General features: G+C 41.1%; 1 protein-coding gene and 1 long non-coding RNA gene across 4 annotated transcripts in view; both read left to right on the top strand.

The window, feature by feature from the left end:
- LOC117771587 (NAD(P) transhydrogenase, mitochondrial-like) overlaps window positions 1–18,443 on the top strand; it is a 28,948-nt gene extending 10,505 nt beyond the window's left edge. For 2 of the 3 annotated variants that reach the window (XM_034602132.1, XM_034602133.1), the window contains exons 11-22: window positions 270–431; window positions 3,194–3,304; window positions 5,717–5,862; window positions 6,071–6,266; window positions 6,894–7,127; window positions 8,032–8,192; window positions 9,235–9,414; window positions 9,762–9,921; window positions 12,572–12,653; window positions 14,003–14,121; window positions 14,710–14,825; window positions 15,887–17,367. In XM_034602132.1, coding sequence (XP_034458023.1) covers window positions 270–431; window positions 3,194–3,304; window positions 5,717–5,862; window positions 6,071–6,266; window positions 6,894–7,127; window positions 8,032–8,192; window positions 9,235–9,414; window positions 9,762–9,921; window positions 12,572–12,653; window positions 14,003–14,121; window positions 14,710–14,825; window positions 15,887–16,036 — 1,817 coding nt within the window. In that variant the 3' untranslated portion in view covers window positions 16,037–17,367. Of the gene's footprint in view, window positions 1–269; window positions 432–3,193; window positions 3,305–5,716; window positions 5,863–6,070; window positions 6,267–6,893; window positions 7,128–8,031; window positions 8,193–9,234; window positions 9,415–9,761; window positions 9,922–12,571; window positions 12,654–14,002; window positions 14,122–14,709; window positions 14,826–15,886; window positions 17,725–17,754 lie in introns of those variants that run through there. The other variant, XR_004615617.1, reaches the window with a different exon arrangement.
- Window positions 18,444–20,593: 2,150 nt separating this feature from the next.
- LOC117772104 overlaps window positions 20,594–26,060 on the top strand; it is an 83,050-nt gene continuing 77,583 nt past the window's right edge. The window contains exons 1-2 of the long non-coding RNA XR_004615714.1: window positions 20,594–20,724; window positions 23,492–23,572. This is a non-coding gene — a long non-coding RNA (uncharacterized LOC117772104). The remainder of the gene's footprint in view (window positions 20,725–23,491; window positions 23,573–26,060) is intronic.

The raw sequence follows: 26,060 nt of genomic DNA, 5'->3' as shown, positions 1-26,060 counted from the left end.
TGAACAGAATATAAATTTAGCAAATATGTATTTCAAATTTCTTCAGATAAAGGTGTATTTTAAATGAAGTGTTTTCTCTTTCCTTGGGGAGACTCTTGACATTACTGTTGTATAACTATGAAATTGGTGAAATTAATCACATGAACACGCTTAACAAATCTCTTTAGTTTTCTCAGTTGAATACAGATTTAAACTAAAATCTGTTCCTGATCTTTACCAGAACTTCTCCTTTACTTCCTTTTAACTTTGTCTCTCTCTTGCTGTTCCAGGTTTTGCCACCCTGCTGGGTCTGGGTCTGTCGGCTCCAAACGCTGCCTTCACGCAGATTGTCACTACCTTTGGCCTAGCCGGCCTCGTGGGATACCACACGGTTTGGGGGGTGACTCCCGCTCTGCACTCTCCACTCATGTCGGTCACCAACGCCATCTCAGGTTAGTTGGATAAAGGCACTGATCCTCTGATATGATTTCTATACACGTACAAATCCAAGAGATCGCACCAAAACAATGAAACCAATACAATTTATTAAAAATATAGATGAAAAACAAGTACACATGCACTAAATTGAATTAAATAAGATTTTGACAGAAGAAAATCCAAATGTTATTTGCCCCAATAAGGAAAAATGTCTTAAACTCACCATCACAGAAAAGCAGAATCAAAGATAGTACAAAACATCATTAAAGTAAAGTAGACACTACTTTAAAGTATTAAACATTAAAATGTGGAATAAAACCCCACCTCAGAGATCAAACGAGTCACGTATCAGTGCAGCAGGTCTCTGCTTCCAGTGCTACTGCCATTTAGTCCAAATAAAAACTTTAAAGATTGTGTCCTTATTGTCGCTTAACACAGAGGGGTTAAGAGGTTAGGGAGGTGATTGCATGTGTGTGTTCTCACAGCTTTGATCACTCGAAGACTCACACTGAGGGTAGGAAGTAACACACTGGCGTTGATCTTTGAGGCTCAGGGGAGTCCTCCGCTCATTTACTCGTGCTCACAGCCAGACACCAGAGCTGAGTCGTGGTGTCACAGCAGCTAAGAGACAGTTTTCACTGTCTTTAAAACTTTATTGGTGACACATTCCCATCTTTGAATCGTTCTACTTGTTTCCCTGTGTCAGTATATCTGTCTTTTCACCATTTCACATTGCGTAGCTTCAATCATTCAATGTTTTCTGGGGTTATTTTTTTTCACATTTTGGACACGTTATAATAGGATCATTCAAAAAGCCACGAAGACATTGAATATCGGTAGAAACTGAGACCACACATGAAAGAATTGGGAGGTTTTCCTCTCTCTCTCTCCTCTGCCTTCCTTTCTTCCCCTCTTTTTTTTTTCTCCCCCTTTCCTCTGTGTCCAGGTATTTTTCCTTTCATATTACCCAAGGTCTTTAATGGTATTATTTTTTTATTTCTGTCACTGACTGACCCTGGCTATGGAAACTGTGAGACCGGCAGAGTTGTGTTGTTGTGCCAGCTATCGTTAAGGCACACTCGCTCTCAAACAATCACTCAGACATTAGGGAATCATGTTGGAATTTAGGGTTTGAGTGAGGGACAGTTGCATTCTTCATGGGGAGATTATTGTGTTACAACCAGTCGTGACTCTGACTGGTGGGTCATCTTAAATTCTTCAGATGCTGGTTTCATATCCAGTGGCTCATTGAAGAACATCTTAATACCTGTTGTTTGGTAGAAAAGCTTTAATCTACTTGAGAGCTCTGACTCACCCCTGCCTGTAGTCTGGTGACACACCTACAGGTCATTGTGTGTGTGTGTGTGTGTGTGTGTGTGTGTGTGTGTGTGTGTGTGTGTGTGTGTGTGTGTGTGTGTGTGTGTGTGTGTGTGTGTGTGTGTGTGTGTGTGTGTGTGTGTGTGTGTGTGTGTGTGTGTGTGTGTGTGTCTCTCTCTCTCTCTCTCCCCCCCTTACTGGGGCCCTTCTGGTAAACACGCTAACCTTGTCAGGACCAGTATGACCAAAGCCTGGTTCTGATGAAGCAAAATGTTCTTTTTGAATATAATAGAATTATAAATCTTTGAACAAGACAAAACGGCACATCGTACTTCTGAAAAACAGTGCACATTTCTTAATTCCATCAAAGGACACAAACCACCAGGTCAGAGAGAAAACACGCCACCGTGTTTCGTATCTCCAGGTTGAGGTTCCGCTAAGGATTAGGGTTTGGGTAGGCTGTCCACATCGAATGAAGTGAGTTTGTGTGCATGTATATCTGCATTTGACAATGATGTATTTGAAGGCATACAGAGGTCACGTGTTAGATGTCTACCAGTAGATATGAACTTATGAGTTCACCTTGTGGCAATTGGCTTACATCTGTCAGCAGTATAAACATGCTAATCATTAGCATGTCGAGAAAACTGACGCAGCCTGACACACTTATTGATATTTTTGTTCCAGAAACCAAACATACAAATGCCTGTCAAACTGGTTTTCCCGTGAATTCCTGTCCCGTCCTTTGCTCATCACAGTAACGTAGCATGTTTCCTGTTGTAGTCGCCGCTTTCGTATCAATGGAAATTTAAAACTAGTTTGTTTATGTCGTAGCAGTGGTGAAATGATGTTTGGCAGCGTTTGAAACTTGCTTTGTTTAGAAGCCGATATACACACATAATTATAAAGCTGATTTTTGTCGGAGGAAAAAAGGAGACAAGTGAGGGAAGGTCAAACTTGCCTTTTTTCATTTTTTTTCATGTCTAATCTAACATGATTGACTTCAAACACAAACCAACTCACACACACACACACACACACTCTACCTGTTATTCAACTTAAATTGTTCACAAACAAGTCAGTGTGAATGCTGGCTCTGGCGTTGCTGTCTGTTGCATCTCGCTGCCTGTAAGTAATTACAAGAGTGATGGTATCAAGGTTTCCTCACCCTCTTTCGGTAAAACACACTCGCATACACCCTCTGTTTCTTTTATGTTCCTCTTTTCATCTAAAAATGTCTTTATCTTTCCAATTTAAGAAGCAAACAGAGCATTTTAAATCCAAGAAGCTATAAAACAATTCTATAGATGTGCTGGTTATTCAATTCTTATCACCCAATAAGATGCAATCCTGCAGTGCCTGAATCAATATTGTTTTTGTAACATCTTCACTGAAGTTTTTACAGTCCTGTGTAATGTAATATGAAAATGGAGGTTCATGAATACTAAAATATCCGCAGGTCTGACGGCTGTGGGTGGTCTGTCCCTGATGGGAGGTGGCTACACCCCAACAACTTCTGCTCAGTCACTGGCCGTGCTCGCTGCCTTCATCTCCTCGGTCAACATTGCTGGTGAGTCTCTTCCGCACGTAGACACCTCGCAGTGATCCCGGCCAGTTACAGCAACTTTCAGCCAATAAAATATCAACCTAGTTTGACGATTGAAGCGTTTTATATTGATTATACAATAACATGACTTCGACCAAGATTTGCAGCTGCCCTTTCTACCCACCTGCTCGGACCACACACACATTCACCCCTGCTATTGCTCTTAATAATTCCCATCATAATGACAAGTGTTCCTGGAGTCATTATCGTACTCATCACTCTCTAATGGTCCTGGGAAACAGAATGTGCCACCAGTGCTCAGCCATGAATTAAGTTTTAATGTCTTCTATTGGCACACAGTTGGACACAAGCAGAGACTAACTGGCCTAATGGCTCAGTTTCTCCCCATGTATGTATGTGTGTCTGTAAAGGCTGCACCAAAACATGTTTGAGTTTATTGTGAGAGATGCAGGACACCACAAGGTTTTAAGTTCAAGACGAGGCTGTGAATCGTGCCGCGAGTCACGAGCCCTCCAGGCTCTGTGGCATCACCAAGTTTTAGATCCCTTAACAAAAGGAAAAACACCACAGCCTTCATACACATACCTAGTTGCTTACCCATTGTTTGATTTCATTTTTGATGTCCTCCATGGGTTGTTTCCACACACATTGCTGAGTGGTACACCACATTACCCATGAACCCCTGGGAAAAGAAAAAAACAAGAATTCCATGGAAAGGGCCCGAAACACAATAGTGAAATTTGGCTTCAATAAAACAGACCCTGAATTTTTTCGGCTTGTGTGTCTGTGTCCCTGGCTGTAGGTTCTTGTTCCCTCCATGTCTCTGTGCTGGTGGTAAGATGTGGAAATCCATGGAAAACACCTGGCTGTGCTAAACATCTTGAGTTTTGCACAATCCAAATCTCAATCTGTGCTACCAGACTTTATCAGATTCCATGTTTTTCTTTATTGCACCAGGCCACTCGTTTCAGTCACGGAGCTAAATCTTCTCAGTAACTCTGTTTAAATTAATAATACAGTGACTTTCATCCGTCTCAAGCACATGTATTTCTACGTGTTATTTCAGCTGCAACATACAGTGCACATCTGCTGTAAATCACATGGCCTATGCTCTCTTTTGAGGAAATGAGCCCCAACACTTAAGGGTGATATTTATATTTTGGTATTTCTGAGTTTCATGATTGCTCCTCCTCTTTGTTTATTCTGCAGAAGGGAATTTGACATTATTCTATGTCCACATAGATTGAGAGCATTGTAGTCTATGTGAACTGAAATCATTGTATTACCTGTGCCAAGGAGGTTATGTTATCATCTGTGTGTGTTTGTTGGTTTATTAGTTAGCAGGATTTATGAAAAACTAAACTGATCTCTATCAAATTTGGTGGAGGGATGGGTCGTGGGTCCTGAAAAAATCTATTACATTTTGGTGCAGATGTGGATTAAGGGGCACATCCAGTTTTTATGAGAAATAAATCATTTAGAATATCCGACCTCTAAGCAGAGGTACACGTCAACTCAGTGCTATTCTAATTTTAAACATTTATATCTGTGACCAATCAAACTTCCACCACGTGTGCTGCTAATGATACTTAGCAGGTGAGATATCTCTACAGAAAAGTAGCATTTTGTAAAATATCCCATAGGACCTTTTTGGTTCCTTTCGATAGTAAAATAATATTAACTGGAAATTTAAAAATAATGTTGACATTATTTTTGACTGCAAAAATAATTGACTAGTTGGGATTCCAGATGTATTTTATTAGGCCTGATGATGGTGTTAACTGATTTGCTTTTATTCTTGCGACTGTTCTTAATATAGTGCCAGGCAGAACCATTCTGGGGGGAAAACTAATGAAAAGAAATGAGTGGATACTGGCTTTGCCATGTTTTCAATACGTGAACATTCCTCCATATTAATATATTGACACAGATTGGTCTGCAATAATAATAGTCAGATTGTTATTACATGTTTTAACTGGGGCAGACTAAGACTAAAATTGAAAAGAAACAGGTGCTACCCTCTGATTCACCCTCGTACGTATGGGTGCATGTGTGTGTGTGTGTGTGTGTGTGCGCACGTGGCTGCAGTCATGCCAGAGGGGAAAAGGGAGACATGCACAAGGTAAAGTGATCTCCTCCTGTAAAGCGGTGAGACACTGTCTGGTCCCGATCTGACACTTTTGATGTAGAGTCATTAAATTCCTGACATTGGTTATTGTGCTTGGCATCATTTTCTAACGATTGGCCTGTTCTCTAAAATTAGAAATATTAATATACTTCAGGTGCTTTGACTCTCAGCCATTACAAAGTTACACTCACTTGGTCTTTTTAAATCAGTTTTCTGCATATGTTTGAATAAAACTGTTACGACCAGCTTTTGTCCAGGTGGATTCACTCTCTCTGTCTCTCACCCAGGTGGTTTCCTGGTGACTAAGAAGATGTTGGACATGTTCAAGCGTCCCACCGATCCTCCCGAGCACAGATACCTCTACCTGCTTCCTGGTGGCGTCTTCATCGGAGGCTACGCTGCTGCACTGAATGCTGGTTATAACATTGAACAGGTGTGAGAGGATGTTTATGCTTTGTCCACATGTATAGTGTCAGAGGAATTGATGCAAAACAACCCATGTCCATGTAAAAGCTCATCCTCCAAATGTATTCTCTGTTTGCCCAGATGTTGTGCAGGACCTTCCAAGTGAATCATTTCTCAATAGTGTGGTCCCGCCATTCTTGTCTGTAACCTTATTTCCGTTCTGTCTCTCTCACCAGATGATGTACTTGGGCTCGGGTCTGTGCTGCGTCGGTGCTTTGGCTGGCCTTTCCAACCAGAAAACAGCCCGTCTCGGTAACACCCTGGGTATGATGGGAGTTGCCGGGGGGGTCATTGCCACTCTGGGTGCTCTCAAACCGAGTCCTGAACTCCTGGCACAAATGAGCGCAGCCATGGCTGTAGGTGGCACTGCTGGTGAGTCTTTTGTGCTTTTTACATCAAGTAGCAGAGGGAGACTTGCAGGCAAAGAATTTACATAAATGTATCGCACACGATGGAGAGTCTGTAAATTAGTGGACATGGATTTTGCCTTTTGAATGTTTATGCAAGTATGTATTCTAAGCGTGGCCAGATGAAGCAGCAGGTGTGTTGAGCAGAGACTCTCTGTGATGTTTACATCAAACACAACGTGACTAACTTCCCATCAGACCCAGGAGGTTTGTCGACGTGGTCATCCCCGTGTGTTACTCACTTTCACTCGCTCACAACAGTTTAATCATTTCAATGCTAATTGTTCCAGTAACAAAGATGAACACTAGACTGAACTGTCCACACAGACAATAAAGCCCTTTTTCCGATTGCAGAAACGATGCAAGGTTTCCTGCATTATACACAAGCACAAACACACCCACTCAACCACTCACAAATGAGGAATTTCCCCCGAACAGGCTTCCACAACAGCAGCAACACCTGGTCCTTCAGATGGACCCACTTCCCAGCAGTCCTCTGAGTGTGTGTGCGTGCATATGATTGTGTTTTGCATACCATTTGTCTTTGGATTTGTCAGGGCCAATGAACCTTATTTATTCTTTTTCTGTGTAGGCCTGGCCATCGCTAAGAGGATCCAGATCACTGACCTGCCCCAGCTGGTGGCTGCCTTCCACAGCTTGGTGGGACTGGCTGCTGTGCTCACCTGTGTGGCCGAGTACATGATCGAATACCCTCACTTCGCCACTGATCCTGCAGCCAACCTCACCAAGATAGTCGCATACCTCGGCACCTACATCGGTGGAATCACTTTCAGTGGCTCTTTGGTGGCGTACGGGAAATTGCAAGGTGAGAGAAGCACTCGTGTGGTTAATATATTATTCAGGCTCATTTAAGGCCTTTTTATGTAGGAAAAGAGATGCATCCGCCTCAAACAATGTAACCATCACTGCAGATGTACTTTGCATGCGTCCTTTTCAAAGGCTTGGTTGTCAAGCAATACATCCACTAGAGGGCAGCACAGAGGCGAGGCATTCTCCTAACAACAAACATGGCGACAGTAGCAGCTGAAGATGTATAGATGCTGGTAGTTTCTGCCATTGTTGAAATTTCTTCCTCGTGTCCTATGGCCATGTCACTGGACCTACTGGCTACACTGCCCCCCCTAGATTTCTGGTGGTATTGCTTCGTTTTGTCTGTTTATTATATATTAATTGTATATTAAAGCAGAATATATACAAAAGGCTCCTACTGTTTCCATATACATATCTAATTTGGAGCATAAATGAGCATTTACACTTTACAGACGGTACTTGTATCGATGTTATGGTATTATAATGTATATTCGGCACAAGTAGACAAAGAAAAAGCCTAAACTCCTTTTTAAGTTTCCTGAATTGATTTGATAATAGTTTTTTATTAATTGAATTAAATCAAAAACTCTAAACTTGATTTTATACATATATAACAAGGGAAGACCTGATGCTTCATACCTGTGAATGAAAGCGTAAATGGGTTCATCAGGTTCATGTGCTGGCACCAGTCCTGGCAGCCACACTGTAATTCCCATGTTTGCTGCAAGGGTTTCATAACGACACATTATGCATGAGCATGACTTTAAGTTTATGTCAAGCCCCCAGTGGAGGCTGCTGAGGAAAAACTCACTGCTGAATAGAAAAATACACGATTATTTGCTGTTAGTCACTGTGGGTCATTTTCTCTTTTCCTTGTCATCCTTCTTCTCACCATGCAGGCGTGCTGAGCAGTTCTCCCCTGATGCTCCCTGGTCGCCATGCTCTGAACGCCAGTCTTATGGCAGCTTGTGTCGGTGGGATGATTCCCTACATGATGGATCCCAGCTACACCACAGGCCTCACCTGTCTCGGATCTGTCTCTGCTCTCTCAGCTGTCATGGTACGCCATGTGTTTTCGTATTTCTGAGGTCTGTTTTTGCTCTTGTTGAGGCCGTTGAGGAGGAAAATCGGATTGGAATTTTCTTACACGCTGACAGACTGAACATGTAAGAATGTTGTTAAAAGACTTTCATAAACATCAGGAAAGGGAAAAGGAATAAAAGGGTCAGAAAAATGTAATGCTGGAGACAGACTTGGCTGTAATATGTGAGAGAAAGAGACAACAGAAGGGAGGCACAGGAAACAGTAGCTGCCCAGAAATTCATTCAGAGTCGAGCTGAAAGCTGTTAATAGTCTGGCTGGCAGACTGGCAAACAGGCTTGACTTTGTAAATCTGCCACGTTCCTGCTTGTCATCTCATTATATCGGGCTTCACCAGTGTGGAGTCTTGCTTAACTTGAAAATGTGCCACCGATTTTTTTCAGTGACAAAGATGTCCACGGCCAACAATGAAGACAGATGTCTTGCATGAGTGGCAAAATGTTTATGAAAAAATGCTTAGCAGAATAAGAATGATATTTTATTACTACAGTAGCTAAGTGTGTGTGTATATATATTTATTTATTTATTTATTTACAGTTGCAATTTGAACATTTCTGCTTTATTGCGTATTTACGTGTGACTGGGGAAATCAGTTACTTGACTAACCCCTGGGTTAGAACGTTTTACAGTTATACATCAATGTACAATATAATGTGTAATTTACGTCATGTTCCTAAAAACAAATGTCAGATGATACGTGACTCACAAATTTATTTAAATATATATATATCTCAAGCTTGAAGCTATTTTGTCTCTTGTGAAAGAGAAACTGGTGCCTTTTTTATAAAAAAAAAAAACACCATCCTATTAAGCTATGTGCATCATTGTGGAGAAAATGTGTTCATACCTAATTATATTTTTTCTTCTGTCCTTAAACCATCACTTCATCTCTTAACTGCCCTTTACTAAAACCTGTTTCAATCACTATATTAAACTAATGTAATTACAACAGTAATAGATGAAACTCCTCTCTCCTGCCGTTTCTCCTTCTCCCCTTTTAGGGTGTAACCTTGACATCAGCTATTGGAGGTGCTGACATGCCCGTGGTGATCACGGTGCTGAACAGTTACTCAGGCTGGGCCCTGTGTGCTGAGGGCTTCCTGCTCAATAACAACCTGCTGACCATCGTCGGAGCTCTCATCGGTTCATCTGGAGCCATCCTGTCGTACATCATGTGTGTGGTGAGTGAAGCACAGTCTCAGATTAAAGAAGATCATGCACTAAAATGTAGCCGTTTTGAGTTTCAGCACCACTGAACATTTAAAAGCACTGCATTTGATAAGTCACTGTAGATGGGACGTCTGTTTCATGTGGTTCCTCTCCTGTCCACCAGGAGGGACTCTAAGTTTAATGTTATAGCAAGATGGTGTAATCTCCGGATTTGAGGAAAATCCCAGGTCTCAAGTGTGTGTTTTCACGAGGAAATTAACCCTTGAAATGTTCTCCGCTCGCCACAACTCGCTGTAAACACAAAGCAAAGTGTGATCAAGGATTATGATAAACAAAAATCTCTTCTCTTGCCTCTCAGGCCATGAATCGTTCCCTGGCTAATGTTATCCTTGGGGGCTATGGCACGTCCTCCACGGGCACAGGAAAGCCCATGGAGATCACAGGCACACACACCGAGGTTAACGTGGATCAGACAGTCGAGATGATTAAAGACGCCCACAACATAATCATCACTCCAGGTAATACGCACACAAATACAAGAACACACACAGACACACACCCCTGCCCCACTTCAGAGGTCTTGTACGTGAGTGGAAAAACATGGTACTCTGTCTTTGCCAGTCACTTTTTTTTCTCCAGCATTAGCGAAGTGTGTGTTCTGTTTATTTAACCTTTTCTTGACCCATGTTGCATCACCATTTTGCTAGGTTAATTGACAAGTCATGGTAGAATGGTTACACACACACCCACACAGGTTTCTGTGTGGTCGTCTGTCCATGGTAAATAGACATTCTACAGTGCTGCGTATATGTCCAAGGTCAAGGGAAAATTCTATGGGATGAGGGTATGTTTAATTTTTGTTGACAATTCAAGTTCTACTTTCAAAACTGGCTCCTATTTCCTTTTTGGGGGCTGGAGTGTGGGGTCCAACCTTTGTTCCAGCTACATGGGGTTTCTTCATTTCACATGTTTCCAATATCTGACTCTAAATACGTGTGAACCTCCCACTTGGACAACAACAGCAGTCCTCGGAGCTGCTGTCCCAAAACCATCACTGTGTGGCCCAGTGACAGTTCTTTCCTCTCACCAGACTGTTGTTAACCAGTCATGGTTCCACACAGTTATTTTACTCATGTGGGTACATGTAAACACAGACTAAAGGCATCCAGCCTGCTAATTGGTGATTCCAGTCACAGCGCTGAGTGCCTGTATACAAAAAAACAACTCTTGAGAGGATTGTGCTGCAATTTATAAAAATTGCTAAATTTAAGTGGTCACATGGTTGAGAGCCGGGAACAGAAGTGCTTCACAGAACAACATCCAATGTAGATTAAACCATCTTTTGTTTTTTAGCTGCTTTAAGTAAAAGAGGAACACATCTGACAGCTGAAACCAAAAACAGGCCAAAGAATTGTGGAGTTGGAAAGTGTGGGGAAACATGAAGGAGCGGAAATTAAAAATTATGGTGCTTTTTTTCCCTCTTTGGTGCCTTTTTATTTAAAATGGACTACAAACAATACCACACCGAGATGAGACATAACAAAATGCTGGACATGTCAATGCAAAGGTGATGATTAGAATAATTAAAAACAAATCATAAGAGGTAATTTTCAAATTTGAGCACTTTTAATAAGATCAGTCAAGACTTTTTCTGACATGAACTCGGGATATGTCCTGTGTATTGAATCTGGACATTTTTCGGAGTTCGCTTTTCACAGGTGAAGAATACTGCAGCGGGAGATTGTGTGTCAGATGCGTTCACTACTATTTCTATTCTCCTTCAATTCAAGGTGTCACAAAGCCTCTAAACTTGAAGAAGAGTTTCTCTGCGAATAAAAAATTATGCAAAAGTCAATTTATCACACAAGCCAGCGTGTGTAACGAAGATTATTCTCTAAATCTGTGCCATCTGAATACTTAATTCTTTTCTCTGCTGTTGTAGTCAGTAGTCAGACTAGTACTGTTCCTCAGCACAGGCTCTCATTCAGTCCCCTTGTTTCCATGTTGACCAGTCTCCCTAATTGGAGCCGTCACAGTCACTTTGCCTGATTGACATCTGTGGAAACGGTTAAGACGCTGCCTGATAAACATAAGTGTTTTCCTGGCTTCGTCTGGCCCATCTCTCCATGGTCTGGGTCCACTTGTTGTTCTTATAGGAGAAACTCCAGAGAGAATATTGGAAGCACAAGGAATGAAAGAATTGTGATGTATGGGGGAAAAACACAAAAACCATTAACTTGTTGTACTGCAGACAGGCCAACCATGTTTCTAGTAGAGTTTTTTTTTTTTTTTTTCCTGTTTGAAACTGTCATTTTGATTGGTGGTGGTTGTAACAACATGATTTCTGACTGGTTGTTGTGACAAGGCTTGTAAACACCACTGGACCGTGTGACAGTGTTTGTGTGAGAGACGGTGATAAAAATCAACTACACACTCCAGTTTTATTGAATGTGAAAGAAATCCAAGTCTGGAAAATCTCCGAGCGCTGGGTCCTGATCAGTGAAATCCTCTGACATTTATCTTTCATCGGTTATTTCTAAGATTTAACAGAATTATTTTAAAGCTTGGTCATGTGTTTAATATTTAAATGTCAGTCCTGTTCAGACACACGCATTATCATCTTGCTCCAAACACACAGCATTAATGACACAACAACCACATTCTACCTGCTTGAACCATTTGCCGTTAGGAGGAAAAAGGATGTGAATCCACCTTTAAACTTTTATTGTCCGGTTGAAAAGGTCGATTTCTACCTGCACCACCACATCATCTGTCAATCACATTAACCTGCAGCTTGGGCAAATGATGAAAGCAGTATTAAGCTTCAATGAATGGGAAGCTACTGGGGGCATCCATTGCTTCCTTCTTCCCTTGGATTATCATCTCCTGCCTCAGACTTTTCCCTGTGGCGCTCCAAATATTTTGTGTTTTTGGTTACAGCAAAATCAAACATGTTAGAAAACTGTCAAAAGCTTCCTGGACAGTTCACAGTGAGGTCAGGAAGTTACACAGATCCACTCGACCTGGAGAAGCCGTTGTGACATCGGTGTCGAAACATGCCGTCTTGTCTTGTACAAACAAATCATGACACAACTTTTGTAGTCAGCACTAGGTTGTGACGTCAGGTCATTCTTAACCGTTGTTTTTTTTTTTTTAAATCTCTTTCAGGTTATGGACTCTGTGCTGCAAAGGCCCAGTATCCCATCGCTGAGTTGGTGAAGATGCTCCAAGAGGCTGGCAAGAAAGTCAGGTAGGTTTAAATTCATTTAATCAGGCAAAAGAAACTGGAATGACATGGGTGACCCTGGTCAATCAGCGTAGTTGATATTATATTCTTAGTAAAAGCTCCACACAGAGATGGGTGGATTGACAAATATATATATATATATATATATATATATATATATATATATATATATATATATATATATATATATATATATATATATATATATATATATATATATATATATATATATATATATATATGGGCAGTATAGATAAATGTACATGGAAGCATGTACTCTACTGAAGATGTTAACTGTCACATGAAGGACAGAAAAGAAGAGTTGAAGCTTTGGCCTGGTTGACAAGAAGATGGGACAGGAAGGACAGATTGAGACCTGTGTGCAAATAAAGCATGAGCAAAAAGGGAAATGCAACAGAGGAGAGGAAAGGTACAGCGGAAGCTCGTGTAATTGTCTTCAGTCGTTTGATCCTGACTGAGCAGCTGCTGCTACTTAGAGCATTTGTACTTGATTAGAGGAAAGTGGGTGGTCAGTGAAAAAGAGAAAAAACCTCCTTCACCCAGATCTTTTTCTTGCTCTTTCTCTCTTCTGGATTCTAACTCTCAAGCATTTCCACGATTTATCTCAATTTTGTTTTCTCTTCATACCTGCCTCTGAACTGCTTCTACACCTCTTCTCCTCCATCTTGATCTGCTTCCTGCCATTTGATTCCTCCTCCTTGGACACTGCAGTATATCAACTGTATGGAATAAAGACCCACAACACACTTCCTGCCTCCTCCCACTGCCGTCATACGCTCGACTGTACAGAAAAACACAGAGTGCAGAAATTGACTTTTTCAATCAGCCACAGCAGCTAATACATCCCAGAAGCAGCAGGCCATCTGCGATCTGTGTCCGCCTAAACTCACCAGACTCATAGAGAGTAAATTTCCAAATAAAGTTCTGTCACATGGCATGTGGCTCGAAGGATAAAGAACGAGCAAGCTACTAGAATTCAGTGGCTGGTGTTTATTTCCTTCACTGATTGCATGACATGGCTAATTGAGTTTGAGAGCTATGTATACCCAGTCACACACATGCAAACACACTCGGCATATAATAGATGGTAGAAGAGTTTGTGTGTGTGTTTGTCAGCTGCACTTGTCAAAAATCTTCATCTTATCGTCTCCTCTTCTGCCCGACACCTTTTTATTTTGATCTCTAACCACCTCACATCTTTCTTCTCCCTTATTCACACCTTTCTATCTGATCTAAGAGGTTAACGTTAACAGTGTTTTAAAAAAAAAAACAGGTCTGAATAGAGGGAGGACTGTGCTCATGGACTAAAAATGAGCCTGATGTCTCCTCAGGTTTGGAATTCACCCGGTGGCTGGACGTATGCCTGGTCAGCTCAACGTGCTGTTGGCTGAAGCTGGTGTCCCATATGACATTGTTCTGGAAATGGAGGAGATTAACGAGGACTTCGCCGGTAAGATTGATCTCTTCTCATGTGCTTACGTACCTGCCGTCAATATCTGTCATTTAGAATTACTCTGACACAATGTGTTGGCTTTTTCTGCAACTTTTATTCGAGAATGCAGTGTACAATTGTGAGTTTGCAGTGGAGTTTCCCCTGCTTTCAGTCTGTATGTTAAGAGGAACTAGCTTCAGATAAGTTTAAAATCTCACCCACTGTTTATATAATGTAAATTATAGCAATGAGGCTAAAGTATTACCATCACCTGTTTTTCAGTGGTTGCAGTAGTTAATATTTCCAGATGATTCTTGGAAGTTAATGTGACAATATGCAGCAGATTGGGCTTTTACCAGCACATGGAATTTTCTGGCAACATTGTTTTAGGTGGTTACAAAACCGTGACAAAGTAATTTGATTTGAAGATCAAGTGAATTTAAGTGTTGTTGACTCCCAAACATGATTAAAACAATGAATGGAAAGAAAATATATTACCAAATTAAAAAGAAATTGCCATTTCAGAAGAAAGAGTCAAATGGTGAAAAAATGTAAACGGATAAAGATGAGGTCTGTTTTTAATGAACTTGTTGTTTGTCCAATCAGACACTGACCTGGTCCTGGTGATTGGTGCAAACGATACAGTCAACTCAGCTGCACAGGAAGATCCCAACTCAATCATCGCTGGTATGCCTGTGCTGGAGGTCTGGAAGTCTAAGCAGGTGAGACATCTGGGACAGGCATGTGTGATAATGAGGTTGTCCTGAAGCCCCGAAACAGATAAAGAGGGATTGAAGGTTTTACAACAACTGGACTGTGTTTTATTGCTTTAAATGAATGTTGCCGTCCACACCCATGGAGGGGGGCCTCCATTTGAAGATGCACTCAAACTTAAAGAAATGCATGCTCACTCACACACACACACACACACACACACACACACACACACACACACACACACACACACACACACACACACACACACACACACACACACACACACACACACACACACACACACACACACACACAGAGAGAGAGAGACAGAGTCTTGCAGTTCCAGGTGCAGTCCCATCCTGATCCCATTAGCGGGGCCTGTGTCGCTGTGGAATGACGACATTCAGAGCATCGCACTGGCAGCGCTCCGAGATCTGGGATTTATAGAGAGCGCTCCCACTGGTTTCCACACACTCTGCTCTGGGGAAATCAAAGAGGACATTCTGCCTCACCCCACACACTCGTATAAACGCCCACAGAGATGCACACTCAGGTGCACAGATACAAAAAACACAGACACACTCAATTTGGGCTTATGAGTAATCACACTAATGCATTAAAGTAGTCACTCACATGTGATGCATGCATGAGTCACGTGAGAACACTCACTGACGTAAACTACTTGTACGTACACAACAGTTAAACTTTTAAAGTCAAACTGCTTGAAAATAACTTTGAATATGTAATAAAGCAGCTGTTACAGAGCACTCACGCCTACGTGTTGGAGGCTTTAATGGAAACGCTGCTCATTCACTTTGAATGGGATGACGTCACGCGTCGCCGAACTGCATCGGGGTTCCTTTGATTTGCTTTTCAAAGCAGCATATTAAATCACATTTAAAGAAATAGGACAGACGCTAGCCAATCAAATCACGTTAATGCTAATACAAGACATATAACATGAGAGCGAGTCTGGAGGGAGGAGGCAGAGACAGTTGGTGAACCTGGTGTGTTTTCATCTGGTTGCTGATAGCATGTGATGTATGTGGTTGTGTTGCTCCTGTAGGTGGTCGTGATGAAACGCTCCCTGGGTGTGGGATATGCAGCTGTCGACAACCCCATCTTCTACAAGCCCAACACTGCGATGTTGCTAGGCGACGCCAAGAAGACTTGCGACGCCCTGCAAGCCAAGGTCCGCGAGACCCAGGACCAGTGAGGCGGCTCCGCCCCCCCACTGAGACCTCCACAAAGAGCACACATGGAACGAGGAAGGAATACAACAACGAGGCAAAGTTATTCAGCATTAAGATCATCTCTGTCTGACTGTGACTCCATCAGGTCAGCAAAGATGATCATTAAGTTAAATATAAGATTGGTCGACCCTTCCTATGATCTGTAAATATAAGAAGCAACAGTTTATTGTAAAAGAAAATGCATGTGCAGAAGGAGCCAGGCAATGCAGATACTGTAGATTTCTGATTAGTGCTCCCCTTGTGGTAATGTACTTGAATCCAGATCTTTCTCTTTATCGCTTCTTTTATTTCCAGATATCAAAGGAAGGGTTGGTCAACAACGTCCATGTGTGATCTCACAAACACCTCCGTGGAGTGTCGTCTTACATAGATCTAAAACAACAATCAGAAATGTAGATGCATTAAGATGTTAGATATGTTACAGTTCACTGTTAAGATATTTTGTAGGAAATCGTTAAAAGGAAATTTGAGATGAATTGAAAGACGTGAAGGTGAACCACCCCAGACAGAGGAATGAGAGAACTTAACGTTTAACATGTCCCCACACTGTAAAACGTCTTTGCCTTTTTCCCCCTGAGTTTGTTTTTGTTGAAGTAAAGTAGTTCATTATTTCTCCAATAGATCGTTTTGCTCACATGCGTATGTCAGACACGGTGTGTTCTCCTCTCAGCACCTTCTTTCTCTCGACAAGTGGAAGAAAAAAAGCAGAATAGTGCAACATTTTTGTAAAGTTCTTTCGGTTCCAGTTTTATACTGTATTGGGAGATTTTTGTATTGGAACTTAAAGTCATTGTAAACCTAGAAAAATGTCTATGCGATCAAGTTTTAGGAGCCATAGCCAGTTGTAGAAATACAGTCGTGCTATTTGCTTTTTTTCCTTTTCACTTGAGTGTGTCTTGTGGCCCTTGCCTCTAAACAGTCACATGGATCCAAAACTTCCAAAATCCATTCAAACTTCGTCTATCCAGCTTTTAAACGCAATAAACCAAAACAGATCTACGTTTGAGACGGTAGCTGTCCTGTAATACGTATTCCTACACACACACGCTGACGTAGCTCTGATAGCTGAATGGATTGTATGTTTTGGAATCGTGTGTCCCCTTCATCCCGTGTGATTTCAGATGGTACAGTACACGTGATGCTCTGTCGGCCTTTGCGGTAAAGAAGGTTTTTTTTCTTTTTAAGGTGAATGAGGCTAATCCACTCCGATATTTTTGCTCTCGATGGAAATGAAGGGTTTGTAAAGTAGGGCCAGATGTTAAAAATGACTGTCGCGTGAAGTCTAGAACGAGTCTAAAACAACAACCATGCACATTTTTAAAAGCGAAACATGAATTATGCGAGTATGTCTACACTTAGGTTGTCATTTCATCATTCTCTTTCCCACATTTGCCATAAACATAAACTTGTGCCAATCCTCCCCCCTTTTACTCTCAATCTGAAGAGATTCTACGGCACAATTGTAAAAGGCTTGGCTGCTAAATAACCACTTGAGTAGAAAGACTCCTCACTCTACACCTGTCCTGACACAGCTCAACTAGAACTAAAAACCCATGGAGTTTAATTTCTGGCTCAGGTTGAACTGCTGCCATCCTTTTTGTTGTCTTTGCCTTTTCTGAGTTTAAATGGTCACGATGCATTAAATGAATTGGTGAGAATTTATCCTGGTTCACGATTTGAGGAAGAAGAGCCCATGTAAGAAGTACTGTACTGTAAGAAGTTAGTTATCTTGGGACCTGATACGTTGACCATGACAACTATCCTACCTCTCCGTAAAACGACCAATAGCATTACACAGGACCTTCCGATCAGACCAATCAGCTTTTCCTAAATCTGCAACAGGATGTGTAACGGACCAGTCGCCTTCCATCCACTCACCTTGTGTCCTGAACCTGACCAACTGCCTTCTGTTTTGTGCTCACATTTTTAACTACCAGACCTCAGTTTGCTGTTTGTTGTGCTAGTGTAGAGCTGCAGATGTCATTAGTGCTCATGTAGGTTTATTACTTTAACATGTCGAGTAACACAAACAACCGCAGTCATTAGGAACTATTCGACTGAGGAGTTGGCTTAATATTTGTAGCTTGTCGCCATTTTTGAGTGATTGATCAAATTGAGACGGATAGAAAATCTTGATACTTTTGCCCTAAACGCCCCATGTGCCCTTATCGTGTTTCTTCTGAAGGAGAGTATTTTTGTAAAGAGGCCTCGTATTTGTGCAGAGCAACAAAGGGTTTTTGAAGTTGTGCGATGTTTCCGTGCACCATGTTAAGGAGATAAAAAGATGAAATGTACTGTAAATGTGTTTTCACCCCTCCTTTCTTTTTCATGGAACATTTTCATTCCTAATAAAACTGTATTTACACTAAATGTTGCCTGAAGGAGTCTATTTTTTTAATTTATTTTTTTTACTGACAAATCTCTTAAAGATGCAAATGAAATTCCTTATGGTAAACAAGTTGATCTGCAGACTTTCCCCTGAGGTCTACCACAGCTTTGATGGTAATGCTACCTGCCCAATTTTGTACGGCAGGGTCTGAAAACTCAAATATTTGCTGCAATTACCTGGATGATGGATCGTGAGGGGAAGGAGTTGTACCCACACTGGCTCACACAGTTCATCTGCGCAGAGCTGCTCGAAAAAAGAGGGTAGACCAAGTAACGTACACATATTGTGCAAGGGGAATTTTAGCCTCAACAAAGTCTGTACTTTGATAGGTGAGTTTTCTACTGACAGGGGTGAACTGGTGCCAAAACTGCAGGTTCATTGGCCAGAAAAAATAAGGAAAATTATTTTAAATCCTAACTAAAATGGCACTCAGTAGAGCGTATACCTCTGCCAAGGCCAAACAGTCCTCCACGAATTATTCCCTGAGAATGTCAAAAACACCTTATCTCACGATGTGAAAGAAAGTGGAAAAACATTTGGATCTACACCTTGATCACCATAGGATACCCAGTGTAGGTTCATCCCTGACCCATTCTACATATTTTCACAAAATCTCTTAGTAATCCCTCCAGTAGTTTTAGTGTAATGCTGCTAACTAACAAATCCAGAACAATTCAAGATAACTATAAGTATAACATGGTTTTTAAGAAGATACTCACACTTTTGCTCAAAGATGATCTCGTAAAAATATACTGTATTACTCTTTGCCCTCCTGAACCCAGCCTCTCTCAAAACATGAAGGTATCAATACAATAGCTCCGCCTCGATGAGGGATGGTGAGAAGAAGACACCTCCATAACCCTGAAGTGTCCCCGTGCGACGGAATAAGATCGCATGAGTCCGCCATGAGGGTTGGGATAATGACCGAAATGTAAATATGAGTTTGTGTGACATTTTCACCCACAAGTGGCACTTGATTGCTATTCATCAGCAGGGGAGAGTGAACTGGAGGCACTTAGGAGGGGAGTGGTGCCCACTGAGATGGAGCAGATTAGACCGTAGATAGATTTATGGGGATGAGGATTGCATGTGTGTGCGATGAGGGTGGCTTCATCCTGTAACAAGTAGCACTCAGACGGGCTGTTATCTGCTCTCAGGCCGGGAGCAGATCAGAGAGCTGTCACTCCCGCAGCAGAGATGAGATGCAGCGATAGTGATACAAAAAGATCAGCTGGAGGAATTACCACCAAGGATTTTGTGTCTGTTGTGTGTATGACGACTTATTTTATGTGCATCGTCCATCTGAAATTGTTGTTTTCTTGAAAATGAGTAATTTCTAATCTAATTTTCCTTTTATTTCTGATAAATAAACACGAAGAGGGTCTGAAGTGCTGTCAAAGGTCATGTGTGTGTCTGTGGTGTGTGAGAGCATGAAGATCCATGATCTGATAAGGGCTGAGGTGACAGCCTCCTCAGCTCAAGCTGCTCTATTGTCACACAGCCAGTATTTATCCAGATAACCAGCAGGCTGCAGACACAATACGCCTCCATCCCTCCTCCATACAAGCAAAGTCAGTCATTCCTGGAAAAACACACTTTGTTTTGCCCGGCCTTGCATGCAATTTGATGTGATTGAATTATTTATACCAAGAATGTGTTTTGGTGTTCTGGTATTCAGGTTCCTTCATGTAAAAGTAGAATTATCGCAACATAAAAGCTAATCCTGCTTTTAAAACTTTAATTCAGTGCAAGTACACAAGTGGTATCGGCTTTTAACATCAAGAAGGAACACAACAATGAACGGAGAATTTAACTTGAATTGCTCACTTTCCCCAGTTGGTAATTATATTATATTATATTATATTACATTACATTACATTACATTATATTATATTATATTATATGACTGAATAATAAAAATGCATTATCACCATTTAATGTAGTTAGTCGAGAAACATTTTTTCTTCTCCATAATGCACCATATTCTATAAACTTAAATTTATTCAAATAAACCCACAAAATAGGTAATAATATGTAAAATAACACAAATGGAAATATTGATTTGTATACATTGTATATTGTAAATACAGAGTTTGTACATATGTCAACCTGCATTTTGCGCAGGTGATGCTGATTTGCGTGATAAATTAGCCAATTAGCAAAATGCTAACACAGCTGTTGTTGTGTAGCATCGAGGGAAGAAGCTAATCCGGAAGTCCAGCGTCCACCAGGAAGGGTTTTATCACTAAATTACGTCTTTAAGTGAGAAAAGGAGTTTTTGTGTGTTAAAGTGTTAAAGTGAGGAGTCATGGTATCAGGTGTGGGCCTCAAACATCACTTGTGTTCACTGCCATGTTTTAGCTAACAATGGACTAAAGGACTTTCTCCACTGAGCTCATACTGCTGCTGGTGAGTTGTGTTAATATTGTGTTTAGTCTTTAAACTGCTCACTGTCAGTACTGCTGGTGAGTTGTGTTAATATTGTGTTTAGTCTTCAAACTCTGCTCACTGTCAGTACTGTTGCTGGTGAGTTTTGTTAACATTGTGTTTAGTTTTTAAACTCTGCTCACTGTCAGTACTGCTGCTGGTGAGGTGTGTTTAATATTGTTTAGTCTTTAAACTCTGCTCACTGTCAGTGCTGCTGCTGGTGAGTTGTGTTAACATTGTTTAGTCAGTGCTGTTGCTGGTGAGTTGTGTTAACATTGTGTTTAGTCTTTAAACTCTGCTCACTGTCAGTGCTGCTGCTGGTGAGTTGTGTTAACATTGTGTTTAGTCTTTAAACTCTGCTCACTGTCAGTGCTGTTGCTGGTGAGTTGTGTTAACATTGTGTTTAGTCTTTAAAGTCTGCTCACTGTCAGTACTGCTGCTGGTGAGTTGTGTTAACATTGTGTTTTAGTCTTTAAACACTATTGTGTTATGATGCTGAGCACCTTACATTCAGCTGAACACTGAAGAAATATGTGAAACTGTTACTTCACTACATCTCATTATGCTCCTTCTGCTGTTTACTACTGTTTCCACCAAATTACACCAATTCCCATCGTTAAGTGTTCCAGTCGACTAACCTAGGATTTTGGAGAATTAATTGTATATAATTTTTAATTCAAGTCTGTGTAGCTTTGTGATCTGATGCTGCATAACAAGTGGATTTTGGAAAGATGTTCTACTGTCTAATCTGTGCCATGCTTATGTTGTTGTATGCTAGTCTACACACCAAATATGAACGTATACACTTTCTGAATTCACGTACAAATGTTTCCTCGTGAGTTGTCTTAACAAACCCTGCTGCTAAATCCCCTGGAACCACACGCGGCTTGCTACAGCAACAACTTCCCTCACTCGCCACAGTAAGAACCAAGTGGTTTTCCCAGCACTGTTGGTTCAACCAGGACTATTTAAGTCAACGCTTGGTCTGGAGTATTATGCAGGGAGCTTCCCAGCAGCACTTAAAACCATCACTGCGACAAACCCACAGTTGAAAGGGAGCGCACATGTCCCTGTGTACATGAAGTAATCCTCGCTGAAAGCCGTACAGATGAAACCATGTGTGATTGGAGAGATTTGTAGATGCTCCCCCATCACAGATGATGTAGATTTGGTGTGGGTGTGTGTGCGTGTGTGTGTGTCAAAATCAAACCAGAAAATGTGGCTTTAGTACGAGATGAAACTTCCCCAACAAATCTTTATACCAGGAACAACATGTGTTTAACATGCCTTCCAACCAGTTGTCAGGGTAAACATGAACTACGTGCTGTATCTCTGCTGCTCTGCTCACATGCGATATGGAGATGTACAGCCTGACCTCACCACAGGAGGTCTTATTAGACATTTTAAACCGTGGTCCCAAATCAGACAAATCTGTTCTCGTACCCTCACAGCAGTGGCTCATTAGAGCCCGTTGCTCTTTTTATTTATGCTCAACTGAAAAATATGCCCACATTATAGTTTGAAAGGCATCAGGCTAAAGTTGCTAGATTTAAAGGAATTAACATCTGTAATGTTACAACCCCAAGCGCATTATATCATGAACTTAAAGATGCCATATTGATGTCACTATAATAAATATTAAACAGGATTAATAACCCACTATAATTTAAGTTTAGTACAGTGTGTCCCCTGTTGGCAGTTTATTTAGGCTAAATGTGAGGCCTTGGGATTAGCACTGTAAAACTTGTTTGTTCTACTCCATTTCTTTTTCAGACTCGTCTTGCACAAGAAGTCTAAAAATGCATGTACACTGTAACTCTTCATCTTTGCTTTGTCTATATGTTTTAGTGTCATCATGATGCTGTCTTACAGTAGACTTCTCCTGCCTAATTTGGATGTACCGTATTGCATTTGCCAAAAACTAAAGCCCTCTTGTATGCTTTACTGTTATGAAGGTTGACCTATTGTGCTCATTCCAGCTCTGTTTCCACCAGAGAAGCTTTCCATGATTTACAGGTCACATAAAGTCCTTTTTTATGTCGTGTCTGCTATGCAGCCCCTCGGTTTAGCCTATGGTTGAAGCAAGCAGTATTTCAGGGGTTTTCTTGGGACTGGGTACATTGTCGCATCATTTTACACCATTGTCATTAGAATATTTCTTGACACAACACAGGTTGTTTTTCAGTACCAATAATTCCAGTCTGGGAGTCTGTATTCTTGAATATTCACTCTGTGTGCCATTTAAGAAGAACATTGGCAAATAAAGATTTAGTGATTGGATTTTTACTGCGGTTTTATGATCCTCCCATAACATCTGACTATGTAAGATTCTCTGGCTGCAAACCAAACTGACTCAGCTCGTCAGTCTCGCAGGGATTAATTTTTACACCTTGTTAATTAAAATGTATCCCTGCCACTAAGCCATGTTTAATATGAAAATCCAACATTGAGATATTATACTGTGTATTTATGACAGATTATAAGTAAAAACATGTCTCTTTCTGTAATCCACCATTATCGCAATAAAGGTTCTAAGGATGAAATAGTAGGCTATACCCACATTTTAATCAATCACTACAGCACTACTATTCTTGTTCTACAGGTGGAGAGATGGTGTGCCATTGGTCTGTGGTTAAAAATTGTGGACCTCTAAACAAGAGGAATCTTTCATCCTTGATCTCGGGTAAGTTCCCTTCCTTAATGTCTAATCTGATCGTCTTAACAGCTTGTTTGGAGAAGCCTTAAAACCCCCAGATCCAGGCGTCTTGGATACATCGTCCTGAGGACACAAACGTACACTGTCTGGCCCTGACTGTCCTGAAGTTGTTTTGACTGTGACAGCCAGAGATAAGTGTAGACCCACGAACCTGACCAGCGAGCAACACAACTGGCCTCTTTACCATTTCATTGCTGCTTAGGGCTGGCTAACATAAACATGGTGGGAGTGTGTCCTTTTAAGCTGCTTTTATTGTCCAGCTGCTTCCCAAACTCTGGATGTAAATTGTTGAAGTTAGGAGGGATGAATGAGAGAAAAAGTGGAAAAGAGGTGAGGGGGTGGTTAATGTATTGGTAAGAAGTGAGGGGATCAGAATTTCTCTGAAGTGAGGAAGGGAATCATTTAGAGTGGTTTTTATGTGTGTGTGTGAGTGTGAGTGAGCATATGTGCCATTTAAGCAGAGGCATCACAAAGCTCATTGAAACATCTTCCCAGACCACTTCACATCAGTTTGTTATTGTCTGGTGGCCAGGCGAGAGTTGTTGGGGCAAAAAAGAAATGCAAAACGTATTTACGCTGAATTGTTCGGAAACCAAATATATGCAAATTAAGGGGTGAAGTACACTGCATGTCTTTGAAGTGAATTTAGACTCACTGTCGCTGTTATGCTCAAACACTGATGTCCTCCAGTATGAGACGTTTTGAGTTAAGTCACTACATACCAGACTTAAACTTTAAAACTTGTCCACATGTCCAAGACAAGTGGATTCTGTAATAGGGCAAGTGGAAGAGAAAAGTACTTTCCACTCAGGTAACCCTGAAACTTTTTTTTTTCTGAGGTGCATTTGATAAAAGCAAAGAAATAATTTCCCTAAATATCCACTGCAAAGAGATTACAACGTTACGAACATCGACTCTCATTCGATCATTAATGTGTGTGGATAGCTGGGTTTGTTATATTGTCGATACAACAAAATGTTTACTCAACACAATGATTCTTCAATAATGTTAACAAACCAGACAGACAACTGAATCCACTAAAGCATGATGCAGGGATCTAGAGAATTGTATTACACTTGTATTTCAATGCTTTTTATCCTTAGACATCATCTGACGAACAGCTATGTGACCTATGTAGTCACGCCACCACTCAACAGTGGCTGTCCATCATGGTGCTGCACATGAAGTCATTCACTTTGAGTTATTTAACAAGTTAGCTACTCGGCTAACATTAATTACAGGGACCTCCTTGACCTTGTTTTTCAAGATAGCCTATAGTGGGAAAGAAAAGAGCTAATGTTGCAAACTAGCAGCTGTTGTATTAGGTAAAGGTACCGAAGGTGTCCTGTATGCTGACTAAGTAAAACAGTAACGAGGCCAATTTGACTTGCCAGTGTTTCATGCTGAATGTGGTCGTAATGCTCAGTTTCCTTTTGTTTAATGTTTATTGTGAGAAAACATATTTCTTTTTTATATTTACTGCATAAAGGTTTTAGATTTACCCACAAAGCAACACAGACAGCCACAGCTTAGTCTGAGGTTGGGGTCAAACGTTCACTAACTTTGCCAAGTCCCCACTGTGTGTAATTGGGCCTGTCGGGTTGTAAAATGCAACATCTATAGGCTGGTAGTTTGAACAGCTCTGTCTCAGCAAGGGGTTTGTGTGTTTAAACTTTGTGTAGAAATGGTGGTTCAGTAAAGGCTGCCATGGTCTTTTTTGTTGATATTTTTAAACACCCCGTCTCATTGGTCTGTTTGAATGTTTATTGATCCTCGATGATGTGACGCAAAAGCACCGCACTGTCGCGTACTTGTGGATTTATACCGGTTTACACAGACTCGCATATGCTCATCGATGTTCAGGTGTCTGCCTTCATTCTAACAACATGGGCTGTACTTTGTGTCGTAACATATTTTAGTTTCAGCTCAGATATACACATAGGACTCTATTTTAACAATGTAAGCACATGTTCTTAAGCAAACGTGTCTGCCATAATCCCCTTTTGCTGGTTTAACAGTGGAGCAAAGGTCTCTGCACCAGAGGCATGGTTCAAAAGTCTAGTAATCATTGGTGCTTTCAGGGCATATTTTTCACCAAACCAGAATGCCATCCTCCATTGCCTTTTTTAAAAGTCAGGTATGCTTTCACCTTGACAAATTAATTTTATAATGATGGATTTGTCTGGGATCAAAGTGAAAACTCGCTACCTATCTGTGTAGCGAGAACAGTGTAAACATGCTGTGTACCCGCCGATGAAGATATAATAAATCTGCTTCTGGCTTGAGACCAGGTTTTGTCACTTTCTGCTGCCTCAAGATTGTAATGCATCAACAAAGTGCCTGACCACATCTCCATTTTTAAGAGACCAACAGGCCCATGGGTGCACGTGCATTTGCTATTTAAACAAAGTGGACAGTGGGAAAATGACCTGTCTACAACTACAAAGACAGCTTT

The sequence above is a fragment of the Hippoglossus hippoglossus genome, chromosome 12, assembly GCF_009819705.1.
Source record: "Hippoglossus hippoglossus isolate fHipHip1 chromosome 12, fHipHip1.pri, whole genome shotgun sequence".
NCBI classification, from domain to species: Eukaryota; Metazoa; Chordata; class Actinopteri; order Pleuronectiformes; family Pleuronectidae; genus Hippoglossus; species Hippoglossus hippoglossus.
The sequence above is the reverse complement of the archived record's forward strand: the minus strand, read 5'-3'. Positions and strand labels throughout refer to the sequence as shown.